The sequence below is a fragment of the Anolis carolinensis genome, chromosome 4 (genome assembly GCF_035594765.1).
Source record: "Anolis carolinensis isolate JA03-04 chromosome 4, rAnoCar3.1.pri, whole genome shotgun sequence".
In the NCBI taxonomy this organism is placed as follows: Eukaryota; Metazoa; Chordata; class Lepidosauria; order Squamata; family Dactyloidae; genus Anolis; species Anolis carolinensis.
Window position 1 is genome coordinate 79,983,160 of NC_085844.1, and position 20,983 is coordinate 80,004,142.

At 41.5% G+C, this 20,983-nt stretch overlaps 1 protein-coding gene across 3 annotated transcripts in view; it reads left to right on the top strand.

Moving 5' to 3' along the window:
- gfod1 (Gfo/Idh/MocA-like oxidoreductase domain containing 1) overlaps window positions 1-11,169 on the top strand; it is a 62,898-nt gene extending 51,729 nt beyond the window's left edge. For all 3 annotated transcript variants that reach the window (XM_003219761.4, XM_008108831.3, XM_008108832.3), the window contains exon 2: window positions 5,765-11,169. In XM_003219761.4, coding sequence (XP_003219809.1) covers window positions 5,765-6,684 — 920 coding nt within the window. In that variant the 3' untranslated portion in view covers window positions 6,685-11,169. The remainder of the gene's footprint in view (window positions 1-5,764) is intronic.
- Window positions 11,170-20,983: the final 9,814 nt, after the last annotated feature.

The window sequence follows — 20,983 nt, forward strand, 5'->3', positions numbered from 1 at the left end:
AGTGTAGCCACTTACTTGTCTCCTGTAATGAGTAAGAAAAGGCTCCAGGTGTTAAGAGAAAATCTTGTAAAACAAGTGTGTGGTTTTTTTCCTCTGGGCCAACAACTGGCCTAGGTGTTATGTTTAAAATTGAACCTATCCACTAGGAGCCATTATTCCTTCTTTGGGAGTCATTGGAGTGCTGTTGTTCAGGTTGACACTGACGTATAGAGATGCTGTCATGGAGTTTTCTTGGCAAGATTTATTCAAAAAAAAAAGCCATTGCCTTTCTTTTGGATTTAGAGAGTGTGATTTGCCCACAGTCACCCAGTGGCTGAATGAAGATTCAAACCCGGGTCTTCTAGATCCCTAGTCCAACACATAAACCACCACACCATACTGTCTGATTTATAATTCATGGTTGAAGTGGCACTTTTAGTGTCAGCTATGCAAAACGGAGCCAAATGCTGAAGTGTGCAGTCTAAGGGGTGTGAACCAGTTCCCTTGAACTGTCAGAGATGGTGCTGTGCTGAAGTGTTCAGTTGGGATGACACTGGTGCTGTTTCATTGGTTCTCCATGTGACTGCATCATTTTCATGTGTTTTGGGGCCATTTCTACTTGTATACAAGTGCCCTTACACCCAGGTCACCAACAATGACATTTTCAGTTGGGAATAAGAGGAGCTCACCATGATTTCTTCTCTCTTAAAATAAAGCAAGCATTGTTTCCAAATTACATAATTCTAAATGTTTATAAAAATCAGAACGCCCAAACTGTAGGTCTATTGCTAGGAAAGCCAAACTATCCCCTTGGCAGATCACCATGTAACTGAAGCATGACAAAGCTGCAGTGTTAAACAGATGGCTGCAAAAACATTTTTTTTAAAACAAAAAAACCTGTTTTGGGGGAGCATGGTTGGCTGCATTGTTTACTTACATTATTGATGCATAATATTGCCGAAAGCCAACTTATAGCTTGCTTTTGTTTCTGAATTAGGATTCAGCACTCTTGTCATCTTCCTTGTCTAATGACAAGTCGTAACTGTCTGAAGCTCCTTAAAATGAATGCAATGCAAATGTGTGAAGTAAATGTGTATGTTGATTACTTGGAACTCTGATCTCTTGTAACAGATGAGTCTAATTTTCATTTACCACCAGATTGTAGCCTGCTGTTTTGGGGGAGGCATTGGAATACAAGGCTAAGGTTATTTAGGGGAGGCAGCAACAGATTTCTAGACCATGTACTAGATAATGTCTTGAAAGCTAAGGAAGGCCAGCCCAGGCTAGTACTTGGATGGAAGACGGCTAATGAATATCAGGTGCTGTGGGCTATATTTTAGAGGAAGCAACTGGCAAAACCACCTCTGAATATTCCTTGCCTAAGACAATCCTGTGAAATTCATGGTTGCCATAAGTTGAAATGCACAAAGCGCGTCAGAAGTGTTAAGTGTGCATTAAAAGTGTCCAATATGATAAACATCTTCAGAATTCACTAAGAGGATCTTTTGCGCCTTTGTGACATGGCTAAGGATTTATACAGTTGTGCAATGTAGAATCTGATTTTTAAACAGATTTTAAGCAAAGGGAGGAAGAGTTAAATGGTGTCATCACACTCGATGCACTCCCAATATATTTCACACTCTTCTACAAATGAAGCTACTTGCATTCTTAAAATTTTTTTTATGTGAAATGTAACACTTCAGGTATTAGGAACTTGCAATCAAAAAAGGGCTAGGCTTCTAACTCCTCCATCCATTCATTGACTCACAAGAAACTGTAACTCTTATCCACTGCCTGTAGTTACAGTCCTTTGTGCAATTTGCACAATTGTAGTTCTAGATCATATCAACCATTTTAATCCAGTCAATGATGTGACTTCATTTTAGAGCCCACGGTGATGCAGTGGGTTAAAGCCTTGTGCTGGCAGGACTGCTGACTGACAGGTCGGCGGTTCAAATCCAGGGAGAGCAGGTGAGCTCCCTCAGTCAGCTCCAGCTCCCCATGCGAGAACATGCGAGAAACTTCCCACAAGGATGGTAAAACATTAAACATTCGGGCATCCCCTAGGCAACATCCTTACAGACCGCTAGCTGCTATTCTCTCATAACAGAAGCGACTTGCAGTTTCTCAAGTCGTTCCTGACACGAAAAAAAGAGCTTCTGCTTTAACCTGTTGGTATTGTCATGGATTTTCCACACAGAAAAGCTAATAACATCTGAGTAAGTCAGTATTTGATGTCCCATTTAATTTGACCTTCTTTACAATGTAGTTTTAGTTCAGAGAATAAAATACTGCCCGGTGGAGTCACTGTTTCATTTCCACTTCTCAAGTTCTTGAATCTCTTCCCTTCTGGGAAACCATTTGAAGCATTTCATGGCTTCTGAACCTACTTGGTCCCCAATGTTAGGTACTCCCATCTCTTCTGAGGCTTGTAGGTATGTAGAAATGCATGCATATTTTTTTAATAAAAATGTTTATCTTGCCTTCACTCCAGTGACTTCAAGGCAACATGCAAGTCTTTCTTTTTCCCACATTGATGGGGTCATCCAATGAATTTCATGGTTCACAGAGCCTGGACCTACACTGCTTTATCATTCAGATTATTAAAACAGATAATCCACATTATCTACTTTGAACTGGATTATACGAGTCTACAGTGCTATATAATCCAGTTCAAACCTGATCTGGATTTTATATGGTAATGTAGATGGGGCCTGAGGCTCTCCCAAAATGCTATCCAAGAGTCATTGCACCATGTTGCCTTTCTCTATATTTCCAGTTAAATTTATTTCACTCCTATGAGGTCAACAACCTGTAGCACATATATCTGTTTCCAGTACTGAAGCCAGATGTTTAAAATATATGTCCATGTTTGCACATACCAGAAGTGTAGGGGTCAGCTTTTGTGTTTAATCTCTCTAGTCACAGTAATGTAGGTGTAGGAATAGTGTACCTCCCGTGGGCATTTTTGCAATAATCGTAGGATTTGACCTTAAGGATTCAGACCCCAAGGCATTTGTCTTTCTGCAGTTGATCAAGTGCTGCTTCTGAAGAGTTTTACTTGAAATTCTGCGTAGATTTTTCCACCACAGAGTGTCACACTACAACCCACAATGAAGTGCAAAGTAGTAAAGCTGAGCCATCTTTTAGAGTAGGGCTTAAGCACACCTGGGCTAATAGATGGTATACTGTAATTCAATTGCCTTGAAATGCTGAAATATTTCATAACTATGCTAATGGCCAGAGAAACTTGCTTTAGAGCAGCAAATTGAACCATTGCTTAATAGTTAGTGTATCTGATGACTGGTCATTTCTCCCTTATTTCTTCCAAGAACAATTTCACTGCTCTGCAAGCAGAAAAGTGAGGACAGGCAAGGGCAAGGGGATGTGAACACTGAGCAAGGTAGTAACAGATAGGTGCAAAAAGAGCATGGATATTTATTATATAGGGAAATGATTTTCGCAGATGCCTCTCCCAAAACACAATTCAAATGCACACTGCACCACAATTATGAATTCAGCCTTGCTGAACTGCATCTTGTATTCCGAAGATGCCATCTTGCGAATGGATGAGGCTAGGGACTGTTTGTGTGCTGGGATAGGCATCTGGCAGTAATCATTTGAAACTCCGTGTCCCACACTTTCAAGAGGTATGAGTTTCATTTGTGGGCATTTTGTGTTGCAGAGATATAGCCATTTCAATTTGGGTCTATCTTTTTGAAACGCTCTGTATTTTGAACTCCGTTTTCAGCAACTGAAGTAAGATGAGGACAAAGAGAGAAAGTGAGATGGGAGATTGAAACAGACATTTTAAAAGCAGTTGAAGTAGCAGAATGGCAGATACACAATATGACTGGTTCTCCTAAATTGGGACAAAAGTATATGGTGAGCAGCAACAGTGACTGCCAGAAAGTTACCTATTCAGTGGGGAGGGAAAATTGAGAAAGCCTGCAGAGGTTGTACCATCTTTATACCACTATATGTGTGTGTGTGTGTGTGTGTGTGTGTGTGTGTGTGTGTGTGTGTGAGAGAGAGAGAGAGAGAGAGAGAGAGAGAGAGAGAGAGATCTGTTGGAATTTTATGTAAAAGTTGTATGTCTGTTTGCCAGCCCTGGAGTCCTATGGTGCAGACATATCCTGCTGGCAAAAAAAAAATTATTTAAATAAAGAACTGATTAACATGGAATAGTTCTGCTGCTGAAGGTACAGCTGGAGCCTTATCTGTTAAAGGAATGTAGGTCAGCTACACAAATTCATTCTGTGAAGTCAAACAAACCTAATGTTATATGAATCAAATAGGCACAGTAGGAGACGGTTGATGTTTAGTGAAGAAGGTTCAGAGGCACTGCTTCACAGGCAATCTACACATTTGAAGAGGAAGCTCAAAAGAATGTAAACATGTCAGCAGTGGTTGCCAGACGAAGATATTAAAAATCAGACAAGCTTGTTGTGGAAAATAGGTTGTGAATTTTGTAGCATCCTAGTAAGCTCTATAGCTTTGGCTTTCAAATGCTTTGTCACTAGGAAAAGTATTATCCCAGCAGATGTTTTGAATGCCTCAGAACTTCAACTCATTGCAGAAGCTCCTGGTACAAGATTTGGCCCAGTTTTTGTGAGGTTTAGTGGGGTTAAAGAAAGCACTTAGTGGTAAACTCAGCAGCATTGGCAGCAACAAAGGCACTTGTTGGGCAACAAAAGCACCCAGGTAGCCTAAGTCCTTACTCCCCCATCTATAGGATGGCAGTATTATTAGATTAAGAAATTACATTTAAAGCTAGAATTGTGAGCCTTTGGTGCTCCAGATGTTGTTGGACCCCACCTTCCATCTGTTCCAATCAGCAGTCAATGTTGTAATGTCTACAATACTAGACATAAAATATTTTGAGAACATGCCTGATGTAATGATGAAACTGTTGAAATATGTATAGAGAATCCACCATATCCCTGCTATATGTAAAAACCTGAGCTACTACCCAATTTATTTTCCTTCAAGGCTGGATGCACACTGCCCTATACACCAAGATTTGATTCTAGATTATCTTCTTTGAACTGGATTATATAAATCTACACTGCCAGAAAATTTGGGATAAGAAGATAATCTGGTTTCAGATTCTGGAATATAGTGCAGTGTAGAAAGGGCTTAAGATGACAGAACTATCCACAGGAATTCCAAGGTCCAATATGATCATTTGTCCTTTTACAACTGTATTTCAGATTTTAGACCTTTTAACAGGTGAAGATTTAACTTAAAACCAAATTAGTTTCCAGAGAATGTGCTTATGTAAAATTTTAAGATGACAAAAAATCAGGCTGAGATGGAGGTGTTAATAAAGCACGTGGTACAAAATGAAGGTGTTGAACAGAAAAAAAACTGGTGTTGGTATCACAATAAGAGTTCTATAACCTTCCTTTTTCAGAATGAGATAGTCAGGATAGAATGCTTCTGGAACATGGCCATACAGCCTGGAAAACTCACAGCAACCCAGAGATGGTATTTTCTTGTGTACACAGAAATTAAGCTGTTTGCATTTCGTGATAACCAGAAGCCCTGAATTCTGTTTATGAAACATGTCTTATAAGTAAAACAAGAACACATGGTATTACATTGCATCTTCCAGAGGTCCTGTCTGACAAAAACAACAAGGTCACAGGAGTGTTATTCTCTCTCTGAATTGTTTCTGGATATGGTCCTTTTTAAGCAGCCTTACTAGATTCCTGCTGTATTGGTACTCAGGGGCATACGGTTTCTCAGTTTCATAACTCTTTCTCTTTTTAATGTCTGGCAGGAATTGGGAAGAATGTCATCTGTGACAGGACCGCTACTCCATTGGATGCCTTTAGGATGATGTCTGCTGCCCACTATTATCCTAAGCTCATGAGCATTATGGGTAACGTTCTCCGCTTCCTGCCTGCCTTTGTGAAGATGAAGCAGCTGATCCAAGAGGGCTACGTTGGAGAGCTGCTGGTGTGTGAGGTACAGGTCCACAGTGGGAGCCTGCTGGGGAAAAAGTACAACTGGAGCTGCGATGACTTGATGGGCGGCGGAGGGTTGCACTCAGTTGGCACCTACATCATTGACCTTTTGACCTTCCTAACTGGCCAGAAGGCTGTCAAAGTCCATGGGCTGCTAAAGACCTTTGTGAAACAGACGGACCACATCAAGGGAATCCGCCAAATCACGAGCGATGACTTTTGTACTTTTCAAATGGTCCTGGAAGGAGGAGTGTGTTGCACTGTTACGCTCAACTTCAACGTGCCTGGGGAATTTAAACAGGATATCGTTGTGGTGGGTTCCAGTGGGCGGCTGATTGTGATAGGCACCGATTTATATGGGCAGAGCAATAACTCACAACAGAAGGAGCTTCTTTTGAAGGACTCCACGCCAGTCAGCAATGCCTTGTTACCGGAAAAGGCCTTCAGTGACATCCCGTCCCCTTACCTCCGGGGGACAATAAAGATGGTGCAAGCCGTCAGGGAGGCATTTGAGGATCAGGATGACCGGCGAACGTGGGATGGGCGACCGCTCACAATGGCTGCCACTTTTGATGACTGTCTATATGCTTTGTGTGTGGTGGACACTATTAAGAAATCAAACCAACTGGGTGAATGGCAGAACATTGTAATTATGACCGAAGAACCAGAACTAAGCCCTGCCTACTTGATCAGTGAAGCAATGCGCAGAAGCAGAATGTCTCTATACTGTTAGCTTTTTATTGCTATTATTATTATTATTATTTTGTCAAATCTTGGTAAATAGGAACAAGGCAATGCAGAAAATGTGTCTTGCTTGTCAGACAGGTATTGGACAAGAAAGAGGAAATATGGGGAGGCAATTTCTGTTGTTTAAATCCTCACATTGCCTAGTTGGTGCTGAAATATTAAATGTGTTTGAAATGCTTGTAAAAATAACTCCCGACAAGCTGTTTACAAAATAGCATTATAGGAGAGTAAAGCGTAACATATCTGCAAGTTGCATGTGCAGAGATGATTAACTTGCGCATAAGGTGAGAGCAAATATATATATATTCAGGGAAGTCTGGATAGTAGTCTCAGTGTGTGTTTCCTAATGACAAAAGGAAGGTGAAGGAGTTGTTAGTGGACACCACAATATTACTCACATGGATTCTCAGATGTGAAAGAGCACATCAAATGTTAAAAGTTCACTGAGCACCTAAAAGAAAGTCTCTCTTGTCAGAAGAAAGAACCCATGACAGTACAGGAGAAATGAAAAAATTCATGTTCCTTTCTCAGCAGCCATAGAGTTGTGATCTGTAATGCTGATGCCATTTTGCTTACAACAACAGTTAAAAATGCTTGATAAAATGTAAAGGTAACTGTCTAAATAGGCACTAAAAAGGTGGCACAGGTATTGGCAGCCTACATGAACCTTTTGCCCACAGATGTATTGGAGTGCAACTCCCATCAATCCTTCCAGTTGTCTTCTGTTGAGGCACCAACAGTTGCAGTACAACACAACTGGAGAGTGATAGTTTGGGGAAGCTTGGCCTAGGCCAGATATGGACAACCATGCTGTATTGGGGTTCTATTTCTGTGCCCTTGGGATTGCTAGAGACTACATGGATAGCCTAAAAATTAAAATTAAAGTAGCCAGTCAGTGGAAAGATTACAGCCTATTTAATAGGTAGGCACTTCTACAGCCCTTTCAATCAAACAAAATCCTTCTTTTATTGCCACTGAAATCTATTTTGTTTGGAAATCACAAAATCAGTTACCCTCATATTACCCACCCTTGCCTAAAGCATTCTTAACACCATTTGCAGAATTCCTTAGGTCAGGCATGGACTGACCACCTGTTAAGAATTGTGGGAGTTGAAGTCCAAAACACCTGGAGGGCTGAAGTTTGCCCATGCCTGCCTTAGGTGCAAGAACAATAAAAACTAAAGAGACATGCTTTCAATCCCTGTTTTGTTTGGTATCAGTCATTGTTAATCTGCCCTGGTTATTTAAAAATGCTAAACTGGTCTAAGATTAAAGAGAGGCAAGGAAGCTCATAAATGGCCAGGCAGTACTTTGCTGACAAAGCTTGAACAGCACTTTGAGTGTGATAGAAAGCATTACTTTACTTTCAGGAATTAGTTTTAATCCTGACTGCATAGTTAGATGGGGGTATACTTAGAATCTGCTAAAATCCTTCTGCACCCCTGTTCAGCACCACACTAGCTAACAGTGTACAGTCATGAGTTTTAACACAATGAAAAGTAATTAAATGAAATATAATTTTGGCACTGATTAAATCAATGCAGGGTTGAATTTCTTTAGGAAGGCACTGGGTGCCAGTAGAGCTTTATTGGACTATTCAGTATTTTTTGTAAAATATAGCTCCCACTGGCCCTATGGCTGAGGGATTCCGGCTGCTGTAATCTCTAAAACTAACTTTTCTAAGATCTGATTATTTATTTATTTCGTGTCAAAAGCATTGCAAAATAAGTTTAAAAGTGATGAAATCTAATTATGATCTGATATAAATCATAGGAAATTTGGTTTTTATACATAATGCTCAGTGGTTATGACATGCAAGTGAAATGCTGGCTTTCTTTTGCATTGTATGGTCTTTACCCAAAAGATTTGACTAAAGGAATATCTTGGTTTATTCAAGATAAACAGCATTTAGCATCAACTAAAGCTATTCTCAATTATGCAATACATTATTTTGTTTTATTTGGGTAAAGACGTAAGTTGTCTCCCCCCCCCAAAAAAAACAACAAAAAACAAACAAAAAACAAACCACAACCCCACTGATGGCCAGCAAGAAAATCATAGGAGAGATGCAAAATCAGAATGCTACAACTCATAAACAATAAAACTCATCAGTAGCAGAAAAAATTATGAAAAGCTGCCAGTTAAAATTGGTCAGATGATATGCTGGAATGCTGGGGCAAATTAGACCCCAAAGTTTTATGTTTCAAGATGTGAGCCACATTCTTGAGCTGACATGGACACTTGCACTGAAAAGAAATCTAACTGTGGACAGTAGGATCTATTTCCTGTTAGTATGTACCTGAATGTAAGCTTCTACCCCACTTTGTGTTCTCTGCAGCTAGTTAACACATCTCTCCTTCCTTCCACCTTTGACAGGTCTCCTTTGGAGCAATGCTTTGAACAACCATATAGTACTGTAGTAGGCCTTCTACTGCTGGGACCCTTGTGAAAATGCGGGAAATGCATTTTAAATGCTATTTTTTTCACTCGAGAAAACACCTCTATAGGAATCTCTTGGTTCTCCAGTGCAACTCTGTGGTCAACTTTTTCCAGACATGGGCTTATCTGCCTTGATATTCTAGGTTATATGGCTGTGTGGAAGGGCCCTAAAATAATCCACTTCAAATCAGGTAATGTTGATTTTTTGTTTTGATAACCCAGAATATCAAGGCAGAAAATCCCACAATATCTGCTTTGAACTGGGTTATCTGAGTCCACACTGCCATATATTCCAGTTCAAAGCAGATAATGTGGGATTTTATTTAGCTGTGTGGAAGGGGCTTCAGATAATCCAGTTCAAAGCAGATATTCTGGATTATCTGCCTTGATACTCTGGGTTATATGGCTGTGTGGAAGGGCCCTAAAATAATCCACTTCAAATCAGATAATGTTGATTTTCTGGTTTGATAACCTAGATTATCTAGCACTGTAGAAGGGGCCTGAGTGCCCTTCCAGACATCCATCAAGGCAGAATAACCCACAATATCTGCTTTGAACTTGGTTATCTGAGTCCGCACTGATAGATATTCTAGCTCAAAGCAGATAATGTGGGATTTTATTTAGCTCCAGTTGCACTGTAGGAGAGATTCCAAGAGAAGATATGAATTAAATCGATGAATAATCAAATCTGCAAAATGTTAATCTTGCAAATGTGGAAGGATAGCTATATTCTTCTCCTCCTCTCTCTGTCCCACTACCTTGTCCACTTTTTGAGCAGGTAGGATGGGTGAGTATAGGACTTGGAAAAACCGGGTAAAGTAGCAGCATTCCTGCTAAAATTGCCTTTACTATTCTTTCCTTCTGATCCGGAGATGCTTGTGCACAATGGGATGCATCTTCTGAAGGCTGCCATTATTGTCAGGCAGACTTGAGATAACTGTCTTATTAAGCAGATGCTGAAGGATGCAAAGTTGTGGAGAAGGCAATGGACTTTGTATCCCATCAGTGTGACAAATCAGAAAAAGAAGTGGGAGCAAATTAAAGAATGGAAACAGTGATGTACAGCTTAAATTCATTCTGGACGTTGTGGCGACTGATCAAAGGTTCTCCACTTTATGATGCCATGGTGCTAGCCACCATTTCTTAAAAAGCACTTGAAGAAAGGATGAGATGTTTACTGTATGACTTTTTAGATCTTTACAATAGGAAACAAAACTCCAGTCAAGCCTGCTGGGATCATACTGTTATTTCAGTCCATTATGGTCAGGTCTAGCCAGGTCTTTATACTTTTCTGCCTCTCTATAATGCTTTTCAGCAACAATATTACTGCAAAAAAAGAGTTTTAAAAAGATGGTACCTAGTTCTGTAAACCATTTTAGGTATAGAATTAGCAAACCATGGTCGACTGAAGTGCTTGAATCTTGAATGATGCCTTTTTTCCCTTTCAGTCTTCAAAAAAACAAGTGTACATTTGTTGCTGTATTTAAATATATTTATTGTGTTTTGCAAGGATATATGTGTATATATATAGAGAGACAGAAATACAAGAAGCAAACTATATCTCTAAAATGTCAGTGCATGGGCATTTTGTGTACAGTAGATATTTTAAAAAGTTATTTATCAAACAAAAGTGTGATTAAAAACAGAGTCTATATTTTATATATCTATATCCTGTAGATAGTAAGATGAATTGACCTTTAAATTATAGCAAGAGGAAACGGGGATATTTTAAATAGAAACGGGCATGTGTTGTGGTTATCTCTAGCACTTTGACAGGCTGGTTACCTTTTCATGGAAAGCTGCCTTCTGTGGTTTTCAGTTGCAGCAAAATCCAACTGTCCTTCTGTTTCTTGAAAGGTTCATGTCCATGTGTTACTTTTTTAACTGCTTGGGGAATGTAATTAGCTACAGGCAGCTATAAGAATAGATGTGCTACTTCCGATAGGGTTTTCTCCTGTTCTTCTATATCTATCTGCATTGTTGGACTAAACAGAACTTAAATGGTGAATAAAGACATAAAAGGATTCCAGCAGTTAGCCATTTCTTGGTTGTGTTTTCTTTGTACATTTTTTCTGCCATTTGTTTTGATTGCTTGACTCAAATAACCTGAAAGAAATCTCAAAAATTACTGCTTATCAAAGTTGGAAGGCAATTTCTAAATGAAATATTATTCAGTTGCCTTAAATGGAAAAATAGGTACATAGAGATGGCCATATCGAGGTAGTAGCTTGATCTCATTACATTTTTCCTTAGAGCTTCAGTAAGTTAAATTTTCAGACTTTAACTTAAACCTCCCCCATTTACTCAGTGCAGGATTAAGTAATCTACTTTAAAAATATGTAGAATGAGATCCCATTATATGGGTATCTAGGCCGTTCTTGCATTTTCTGAATAGTTCAAAGAGCAAGGATTGCAGTTTTAAATTTCTTTCTGATTTCACTTGTCCCATCTCAATAAAGCCAGTAGGAGGAAACAGAAAGATAAATAAAAGGATAATATATTGTTCCTGTTATCAATTGTGCAAATAATTATGGGAAACAAAGCTGGGGGTTGAAACCAAACCATGACAAGCCATGACTATAAAGTGACTGATTAATGGAATATTTCTGCAAAAGTACATCTCTTTTTGTGGTGCACATAATATTTCTGTTGCAGATTAAGATTTGTCAAATGCATGATGTAGTGTGTTGTTGAAGGCTTTCATGGCCAGAACCACTGGGTTGCTGTGAGTTTTCCAAGCTGTATGGTCATGTTCCAGAAGCATTCACTCCTGATGTTTCACCCACATGTGAGGCAGGCATACTCAGAGGTTATGAGGTCTGTTGGAAACTAGGCAAGTGGAGTTTATATATCTGTGGAATATTCAAGGTGGGAGAAAGAATCAGGGCCAGTTAACAACTCCCAACAAATGATTCCCCCAGGCAGGAAGCAGCCAGGCTATGAAGCTGCAAGGCTATTTAACGCTAATCAAGCGGGCCAATTGCAACATTCACACTTGCCTCAAACATACAAGAGTTATTTCTCCCACCCTGGACATTCCACATATATATAAACTCCACTTGCCTGGTTTCCAACAGACCTCACAACCTCTGAGGATCATAGATGTGGGCAAAACGTCAGGAGAGAATGCTTCAGGAACATGGGCATACAGCCTGGAAAACTCACAGCAACCCATGACATAGTGGTTTGAGTATTGGATTATGGAGAGGAGGATTCGAATCCCCAATCAGACACGGAAACTCACTGGGGCCTTTTCTACTCTGCCATATGATCCAGATTATCAAAGCCACATTATCCAGCAGATCCACTTTATCTGCTTTCAACTGGACTATTATGAGTCTACACTGCCATGTAATCCAGTTCAAAACAGATAATCTGGATTTTATATGGCAGTGTAGATGGGGCCTGCATGGCCTTGGGCAAGTTATAGACTGTGAAGAAGGCAAAGGTAAACTTTCTCTGAACAAATCTTGCTGATAAACCCCTGTGCTAAGTTTGCCTTAGGGTCACCATAAATTGTAAATAACATAAAGGGACACAACAAGGAGCCTGAACTGACTAATCTCTGCGGGTGACTACCTGCTCTTTTTACCAATCTGAGCGAAACAGGATTGAGAAAGGGAGTGGCATTTGGTACACAAGAAACCATCGGAAGACTGCTTTGGAAAATGAAAACTGAAATCTTGGCCCCTCAACTGCTTACTACTTTACCAAATGTCTGCAAAAACCACAGCCAGGGAAATGAACTCAGTTGAAATGTGGTCAAGGTCCAGGTCAAAAAAGAGGACAATAGTCTATCTTCACTAGGCAAACTGGAGAGAACTGATGGGAGCTGCCACTTCAAAGGCTTGGGGAGAAATGCAGAAATTATGTTTAATCTGAGCTCTCAAAGGGGAAATTGTAATCAAAAGTCATTTTAAATAACATGTAATTAACACATGAATTGACTTTTTAAAAATCATGTCAGAAGCGACTTGAAAACATACTGCAGGTCACTTCTGATCGCTTCTGACATAATCGTGTCAGAATGGTGTGAGAGAATTGGCCGTCTACAGAGACATTGCCCCGGATGTGTTACCATCCTGCTGGGAGGCCTCTCTCATGTCCCCACAAACTATAGCTGACAGATGGGGGCTCATCCTGTCTCACGGATTTGAACTGGCAACCTTCAGGTCCGCAACCTGAACTTCAGGTCAGCAGTTCAGACAGCACAAGGGTTTAACCCATTGCGCCACTGCATTTGGATGGACTGGATGACATGGAATACTGCTTGAGAATTGAAAAATATTTGCTGGAGGTTACAGGAACCATATAAAAATCTTTGGGGATCAATGCAAGTAAGTGCAACTTTGCAACTGGTAAAACTTTGGCAACTGTAGGGTAAAAAGGTAAAGGTTTTCCCCTGACATTAAGTTTAGTCGTGTCTGACTCTGGGGGTTGGTGCTCATCTCCATTTCTACACCAAAGAGCCTTGTCTGTAGACACATCTAATGTCATGTAGCGGGCATGACTGCATGGAATGTTGTTACCTTCCCACCAGAGTGGTACATATTGATCTACTCAAATTTGCATGCTTTCGAACTGCTAGGTTGGCAGAAGTTGGGGCTAACAGTGGGAGCTCATCTCGCTTCCCGGATTCAAACCACCAACCTTTCAGTCAGCAAGTTCAGCAGCTCAGTGGTTTAACCCGCTGTGCCAACAGGGGCTCCTGGCGACTGTAGACTTTTATAGAAAGCACATACCCCAAATGTCTTGATTCAGGTTTCTCCCTGCCCAAGTGTGATTTTCGGGCTTCTATCAAAGGTAAACGCAATCACCTGAAAAATGTATACACCATGTAAATGAAGTCTAGATTTTGAAGATCCAAAATCAAAAAGACATGTGAAATCGTCAACTGGTGCCTATACCATCATTGCCCAACTCAAATTACAGTAGTGTCTCGGTTATCCGACATAAACAGGCGGGCAGAATGTCAGATAAGTGATACTGTTGGATAATAGGGAGGGATCGCTTGCTAGCTGGCCTTCCCTTTCTGCCTCCTCCAGGCCCTGGTTCCCTACCCCGTTGGTCCCAGCAGCAAAGGCGGTGGCAGCCGCCTTTGCCGCCCTCCCTTGCTCACCTGCTCACTCACCAGGCTGGGTTCTGATTCTGCTGCCGCCGCCTTTACCACTAAGACCCAGTCCGGTGAGTGAGGGAGCGAGTGAGGGAGGGCGACAAAGGCGGCTGCTGCCTCTTCCAGGCTCCTGCTTCTGCCACCACTGCTGCCTTTGCCACCTGTCCTCCCTCTCTCACTCACCTGCCCTCCCTTGCTCTCTCGCTCACTCATTGGGCTGGGTCCCAGCAGCAGCAGAACCAGGACCCAGCCAGGTGAGTGAGAGAGCGAAGGAGGGTGGCAAAGGTGGCCGCTGCTGCCGTCTTTGCTCCCGGGACGAGTGGGGTAGGGAGCCGGGGACCAGAGGAGGCAGGAAGGGGACGCCAGGCTCCTACTTCTGCTGCCGCTACCACCTTTGCTGCCCGCCCACCCTTGTTCATGCAGAACTGGGACCCGGCTGGCCAGGAGTGCGGGTGAGTGAGCGAGGCCCTGGGGCATCAGATAATTCGGAGTGTTGGATGAGTGGAAGTAAGATAACCGAAACTCTACTGTTGTTCCACTCCTAGGCTACGTAGGCACTTCAAAACCACACTGGAGCCCCAGAATAAAGCAAGCAAGTTGTTTATTGATGATTATATGCAGGCAAAAGCAAAATATAGTTCAGAATCAGTAAATTAGGTTTAAGTCCACAAGAACAAGGTACTTGAAGTTCATGAAGCAAGAAGTCTATAAAAACCACTCAAAGAGCATAGTCCTAAAGTGGATTATTTCCAAGGCATGAATCAAGGATAACCACAGGAAAATAAAACCAGAGTACAGGATTAATTCCAAGGCATGAATCAAGGATAACCACAGGAAAACAAGACTAGAGTACAGGATTAATTCCAAGGTAGTCCAACATATAAAGTCAATGATGAAGCACAAGGCAAAGGTCTTGACTGGAATAAAAACCAAACTGCAAAGTCACTGGAATATTCAACTGGATTTGCAAGCAAGGCTGAAACTTGAAGCAAGATACAGGAACACAGAGCAAAGATCCTTCTTTCTTGAATAAGCAAAGTTGCCACCTCTGGCTGTGGCAGAGAAAACAGGCATTTTAAGGAAAACCCAATGTCTTTCTCTCATGAGAAAACTACTCATTAGAGTGCTTCAAAAGCAACCGTTTGCTTCTTCGCAAACATTCTCATTCCCTCCTCCAATGAGTTATCGCTGCTTTCCTGTCAAACTCATTATCCTCCTCTAAACTAGAATGTCCATCTGACACCTGGTGATCTGTCCTTGACTGCTGGGAGGAATGCGGTTCAAACTGCCTGTTTGCAACCATTCTGTCTCTGGTCTCAGAATCCACTGGGACAGACTCTGGCTGCATTTCTGGCCCAAACCCAGAGTCCTCTGGCAAAGCTGGTGCAGGGACAATCACTGGTTGAATGGGCCCAATCTCAGGCTGGGCTACAACAACTGTACATACTGCCCTCCCATTCAATTGTTCCATGTTCGAAGACAAATCTATGCACATGGACTCTCAGGATTCATTACTTTAAATGCCATAATTCCATGCATGCCAAGACCCATGTCTTAAAGATGGCGTAAATGTAATATTCGTTTCCTGCTGATATATGCACACAGCACTCAAAACACTCCTATTCGTACGCAAGTTAATATTTTAGTCATGCAAAGGTTAAGAAATTAATTGTACACGCAGGATGAATTTCTCCTAGAGAACAATAACTTTATCAGACTGTAGGGAATGTGCCAATATCCTCTTTCTACATAGGAAGGGGTGTTTTGTCGTCGTGGAAAAAATTTCCAGACAGGATGAATGGAATTAAACCCAGTTGCCTAATTATGTGCTGATTAGCAGGAGAACGCTAGCTATTCAGAAAGAGTTGCATGTGACGCAGCTGAACTTTCCTTACACTATTTGTCATATAGGCATACAATTCAGTAGACACTGCCACAAACTAAACATGCAGTGAAGTATGTGGTTATAAAATGAGAACCAAAGGGTCTATGTGTAGACAGAGTTTATAGAACTATCATGCCCCTCCCTTAACCAAAGATCTGAGTTTTTCACAGTTATAATTTTGGGCAGGAAATAAGAGTATACAACTGTCACAAAATTGGATATAGACTGCGGAAGAATATTAAAAATATCAGAACCACAACCAAGCATGGTGTGAGACCAGAATACATGACACAGTAGTATCCTATTCATATTATTATGCGATTTACCCATGGTTAGGACAGGGAGATTAGCTCCATTGTGTTATCACCTCTTGTGTTATCTCTGCAGCCTGTGAGACACTTCTATAACTCTTAATATAATTCGAGAAACATAGCTATGGGATTAGTCCATCACATTAAAAAAAACCCTTTCTTAAGTCCCTTCTACACAGATGTATAAAATCCAGATTATCTGCTTTGAACTGGATTATATGGCAGTGTAGACGAAAATAATCCAATTCAAATCAGATGGTGTGGATTTTCTTTTTTGATAACCTGGATTATCGGGCAGTGTAGAAGACAACATGTCAGACAGAAAATGTCAGAGCTCTGTTGTCTTGTTTCAATCTCCCACAATCTAGTTTCACTGGATGGCCTTAGGTGTTATTATGAAATTTATGTTATTTTTAATTTCCATGGTTGAATGTTTGGTGAGGCATCAGCACTCTTTGGTAGAGAAAGCTAAAGTCCTTGGTAATACTACAAATACCATTATTACATTATATTGATCCATGGCCATTGAAAGTGGTGTCAGACTGCATTAATTCCACACTGATGATGCACCCTATGAAGATTTCTCAAATTTCCTTTCTGAAAACAAAGTTTGGGAGTAAACACTGGGTCCTGCTAGGTCATCCTGCTTAAATTGAAGCATTCCTGTCCGATATACACAAGCTCTTAGGCGTGTTTAAGCAGCTCTTGGCATCCTGTCCTATGAATCACACAGCCATAAAAAATAAAAAAGTGTTTATTTTCAAGGTTGAAGCATAAAACATTGGTACAGAGACTACTGCCATCTGTTGTCAAGACTGTTTCTAAACAGGTGAGCTTAAGGAAGGAAAGCTGATCAAAATCTGCCATCTACTGTCTCTGAAGAGGAGTACTTGTAATACAACCAAGGGAAAGACAAATATATATATACAGTATATTTGAATGTCTCTGTGTCTTCTAGTTGCTAGATGACTTAAGGCAACTTATGAATTTCATAGGGTTTTCCGTTGCCCAATAAGCAGCTGGCTTTTTAACAAGGAAATAATCAATTTAAGCATATCATACACTAAAGAATGAATGCAGTTTGACCCCACTTTGGGGAGAATTCACCATGATTTATAGGAGTTGTAGGGAATGGGATGTATAGTTCACCTGCAATCTAAGAGCACTCTGAACTCCACCAACCATGGACATGGAACTAACTTGGCACACAGAACCCCCTGACCAACAAAAAATACTAGAGGTCTTTGAGGAATTTATAGGAGTTGTAGTTCACCTACATCCAGAGCGCACTATAAACCCAAACAATGTTGGATCTGGACCAGACTTGGCATGCATACCCAATATGCCCAAATTTGAATACTGGTGAGTTTTGAAGGGAATTGGCTTGGACACTTTGGAGTGTGGACTCAGATAACCCAGTTCAAAGCTCACCTTGATTTGGTGTTGTATTTTACCTACATCCAGAGAGCACAGTGAACTCAAACACCGATGGATCTGGACTACACATGCCTGATATGCCAAGAGTTGATTACTGGAGGGGTTTGGCGGGAACTACCTTTCTTTCTGGGAGTTGTAGTTCACCCACAACCAAAGAAACTGTGACCTCCACTGATGATGGACCTGGACCAAACTTGGCACACAGAAACCCCCATGACTAACTCAACCTACTGGAGGGGTTTGAGGGGACTGACTCACCATAGTGGGAGTTTTAGTTTACCCTATAGCCAGATAGCACACTGAATTCCACTGATTATGCATCTAGAGTAAACTTGCCCAACACAACAAACATTAAGTACTGATGGAGTTTATTTATTTATTTATTTACAGCATTTATATTCCGCCCTTCTCACCCCGAAGGGGACTCAGGGCGGATCACATTACACATATAGGCAAACATTCAATGCCTTTTAACACAGGACAAAGACAAACAACATAGCTCCGAGCGGGCCTCAAACTTATGACCTCCTGGTCAGTGATTCATTGCAGCTAATTGCAGCTGGTTTGCTCTCCCGTCTGCGCCACAGCCCCGGGCTGTTTTTGGGGTTAACATGACATGATGTGAGTTGTAGTCAATCTACATCCTTATGCATTTTGGACAATTAAAAATTGACTTTTTCAAATAACCCGGGCAACGTTGACTACCCAAGCTAGTTTTTAATATATAAATGAAAGGCTTTCATGAGATATGTTGTCTCCCCATACATTTCATTATGACAATTTATGTATGTGTCTGTACTTCTTATAAGGGGTTGTTTAAACCTCTGGCTTGCGAATAAAACTGAATTACTGCATTATGAAATGATGTATTTCTAAAATGCGTGCCCCCAACATGAAATGTTCGGAAAGCTTTGCACCTGTCCCTTCACACACATATTCATTAAAATTTAATATGAACATTACGTGCAAATGCACACGATTAATCCAGGGGTACATCTGCACTGTAGAATTAAAGCAGTTTGATATCCATTTTTACTGCTATGGCTCAATGCTATGGAAACACAGGTTGTGTAGTTTTGTGAGATGCCAGTTCTCTTTCTTTGCTAGAGAAGGTTAACGATCTTAAGAGGAGTCCTGTGATTCCATAGCATTGAATTATGGCAATTAAAAGGATGTCAAACTTCACAATCCTATTGTGGAGAAGCATACCAGAAGAGCCGCATTGGTTTTCTCCTTCTCCTCTTTCTCTACCATCCCCTCCTCTTCCCATCTTTCTCCTTCCTCTACTTTCTCTTCATCCTGGAAAGAAATCACGAGTGGAGTGCAGAGGGTTTGGTTCTGGGTCCAGTTCTGTTCAATATCTTGAACTCATGCTACCCTCTATTCTGCCTTGGCCAGACCAAACCTGGAATACTGTGCCCAATTCTGGGCACTGCAATGGAAGAGAAATGTTGGAATGTGTCCAGAGGAGGGCAAGGAAAATGATCAATGGTCTGGAGAACAAGCTCTATGAGGAGTGGCTTCAAGAGCTAGGCATGTTTAGCTTTGGTTAGACCTCATCTGGAATACTGTGTCTAATTCAGGGCACCACAGTTCAAGAGATATTGACAAGCTGGAAGGTGTCCAGAGGAGGGCAACTACGATGATCAAAGGTCTGGAGACCATGAATCCCTCTGAGGAGCGGCTTAAAGACCTGCAGAAGAGAAGGTTGAGAGGAGACATGATAGTCTCCTCTGAAAAGATGCCATAAGGATGAGGGAGCAGGCATGTTTTCTGCTGCCCTGGAAACTAGGATGCGGAACAACAGCTTCAAATTACAGGAAAGGAGATTCCACCTGAACATTAGGTGGAACTTCCTCACAACCTCTGAGGATGCCTGCCATAGATGTGGGCGAAACGTCAGGAGAGAATACTTCTAGAACATGGACATACAGCCCAGAAAACATACAACAACCCTGTGATCCCAACCATGAAAGCCTTTGACAACACATTAGGAAGAACTTCCTCACTGTGAGAGCTGTTCACCGGTGGAACTCTCTGCCTCAGAGTGTGGTGGAAGCTCCTTCCTTGGAAGCTTTGACTTGGAGCAATGGGTTTAAACTACAAGAAAAGAGATTCCACCTGAACATTAGGAAGAACTTCCTCACTGTGAGAGCTGTTCACCGGTGGAACTCTTTGCCTCAGTGTGGTGGAAGCGCCTTCCTTGGAAGCTTTGACTTGGAGCAATGGTTTCAAACTACAGGAAAAGAGATTCCACCTGAACATTAGGAAGAACTTCCTAACTGTGAGAGCTGTTCACCGATGGAACTCTCTGCCTCAGAGTGTGGTGAAAGTTCCCCCCCTGGGAGCTTTGACATGGAGCAATGGGTTCAAATTACAGGAAAAGAGATTCCACCTGAACATTAGGAAGAACTTCCTAACTGTGAGAGCTGTTCACCGATGGAACTCTCTGCCTCAGAGTGTGGTGAAAGTTCCCCCCTTGGAAGCTTTGACATGGAGCAATGGGTTCAAATTACAGGAAAAGAGATTCCACCTGAACATTAGGAAGAACTTCCTAACTGTGAGAGCTGTTCACCGATGGAACTCTCTGCCTCAGAGTGTGGTGGAAGCGCCTTCCTTGGAAGCTTTGCCTTGGAGCAATGGCTTCAAACTACAGGAAAAGAGATTCCACCTGAACATTAGGAAGAACTTCCTAACTGTGAGAGCTGTTCACCGATGGAACTCTCTGCCTCAGAGTGTGGTGGAAGCGCCTTCCTTGGAAGCTTTGCCTTGGAGCAATGGCTTCAAACTACAGGAAAAGAGATTCCACCTGAACATTAGGAAGAACTTCCTCACTGTGAGAGATGTTCACTGGTGGAACTCTCTGCCACAGAGTGCGGTGGAAGTGCCTTCCTTGGAAGCTTTGACTTGGAGCAATGGCTTCAAACTACAGGAAAAGAGATTCCACCTGAACATTAGGAAGAACTTCCTTACTGTGAGAGCTGTTCGCCGGTGGAACTCTTTGCCTCAGAGTGTGGTGGAAGCGCCTTCCTTGGAAGCTTTTAAATAGAGGCTAGATGGTCATCTGTCAGGGGTTCTTTGATTGTGCTTTTCCTGCATG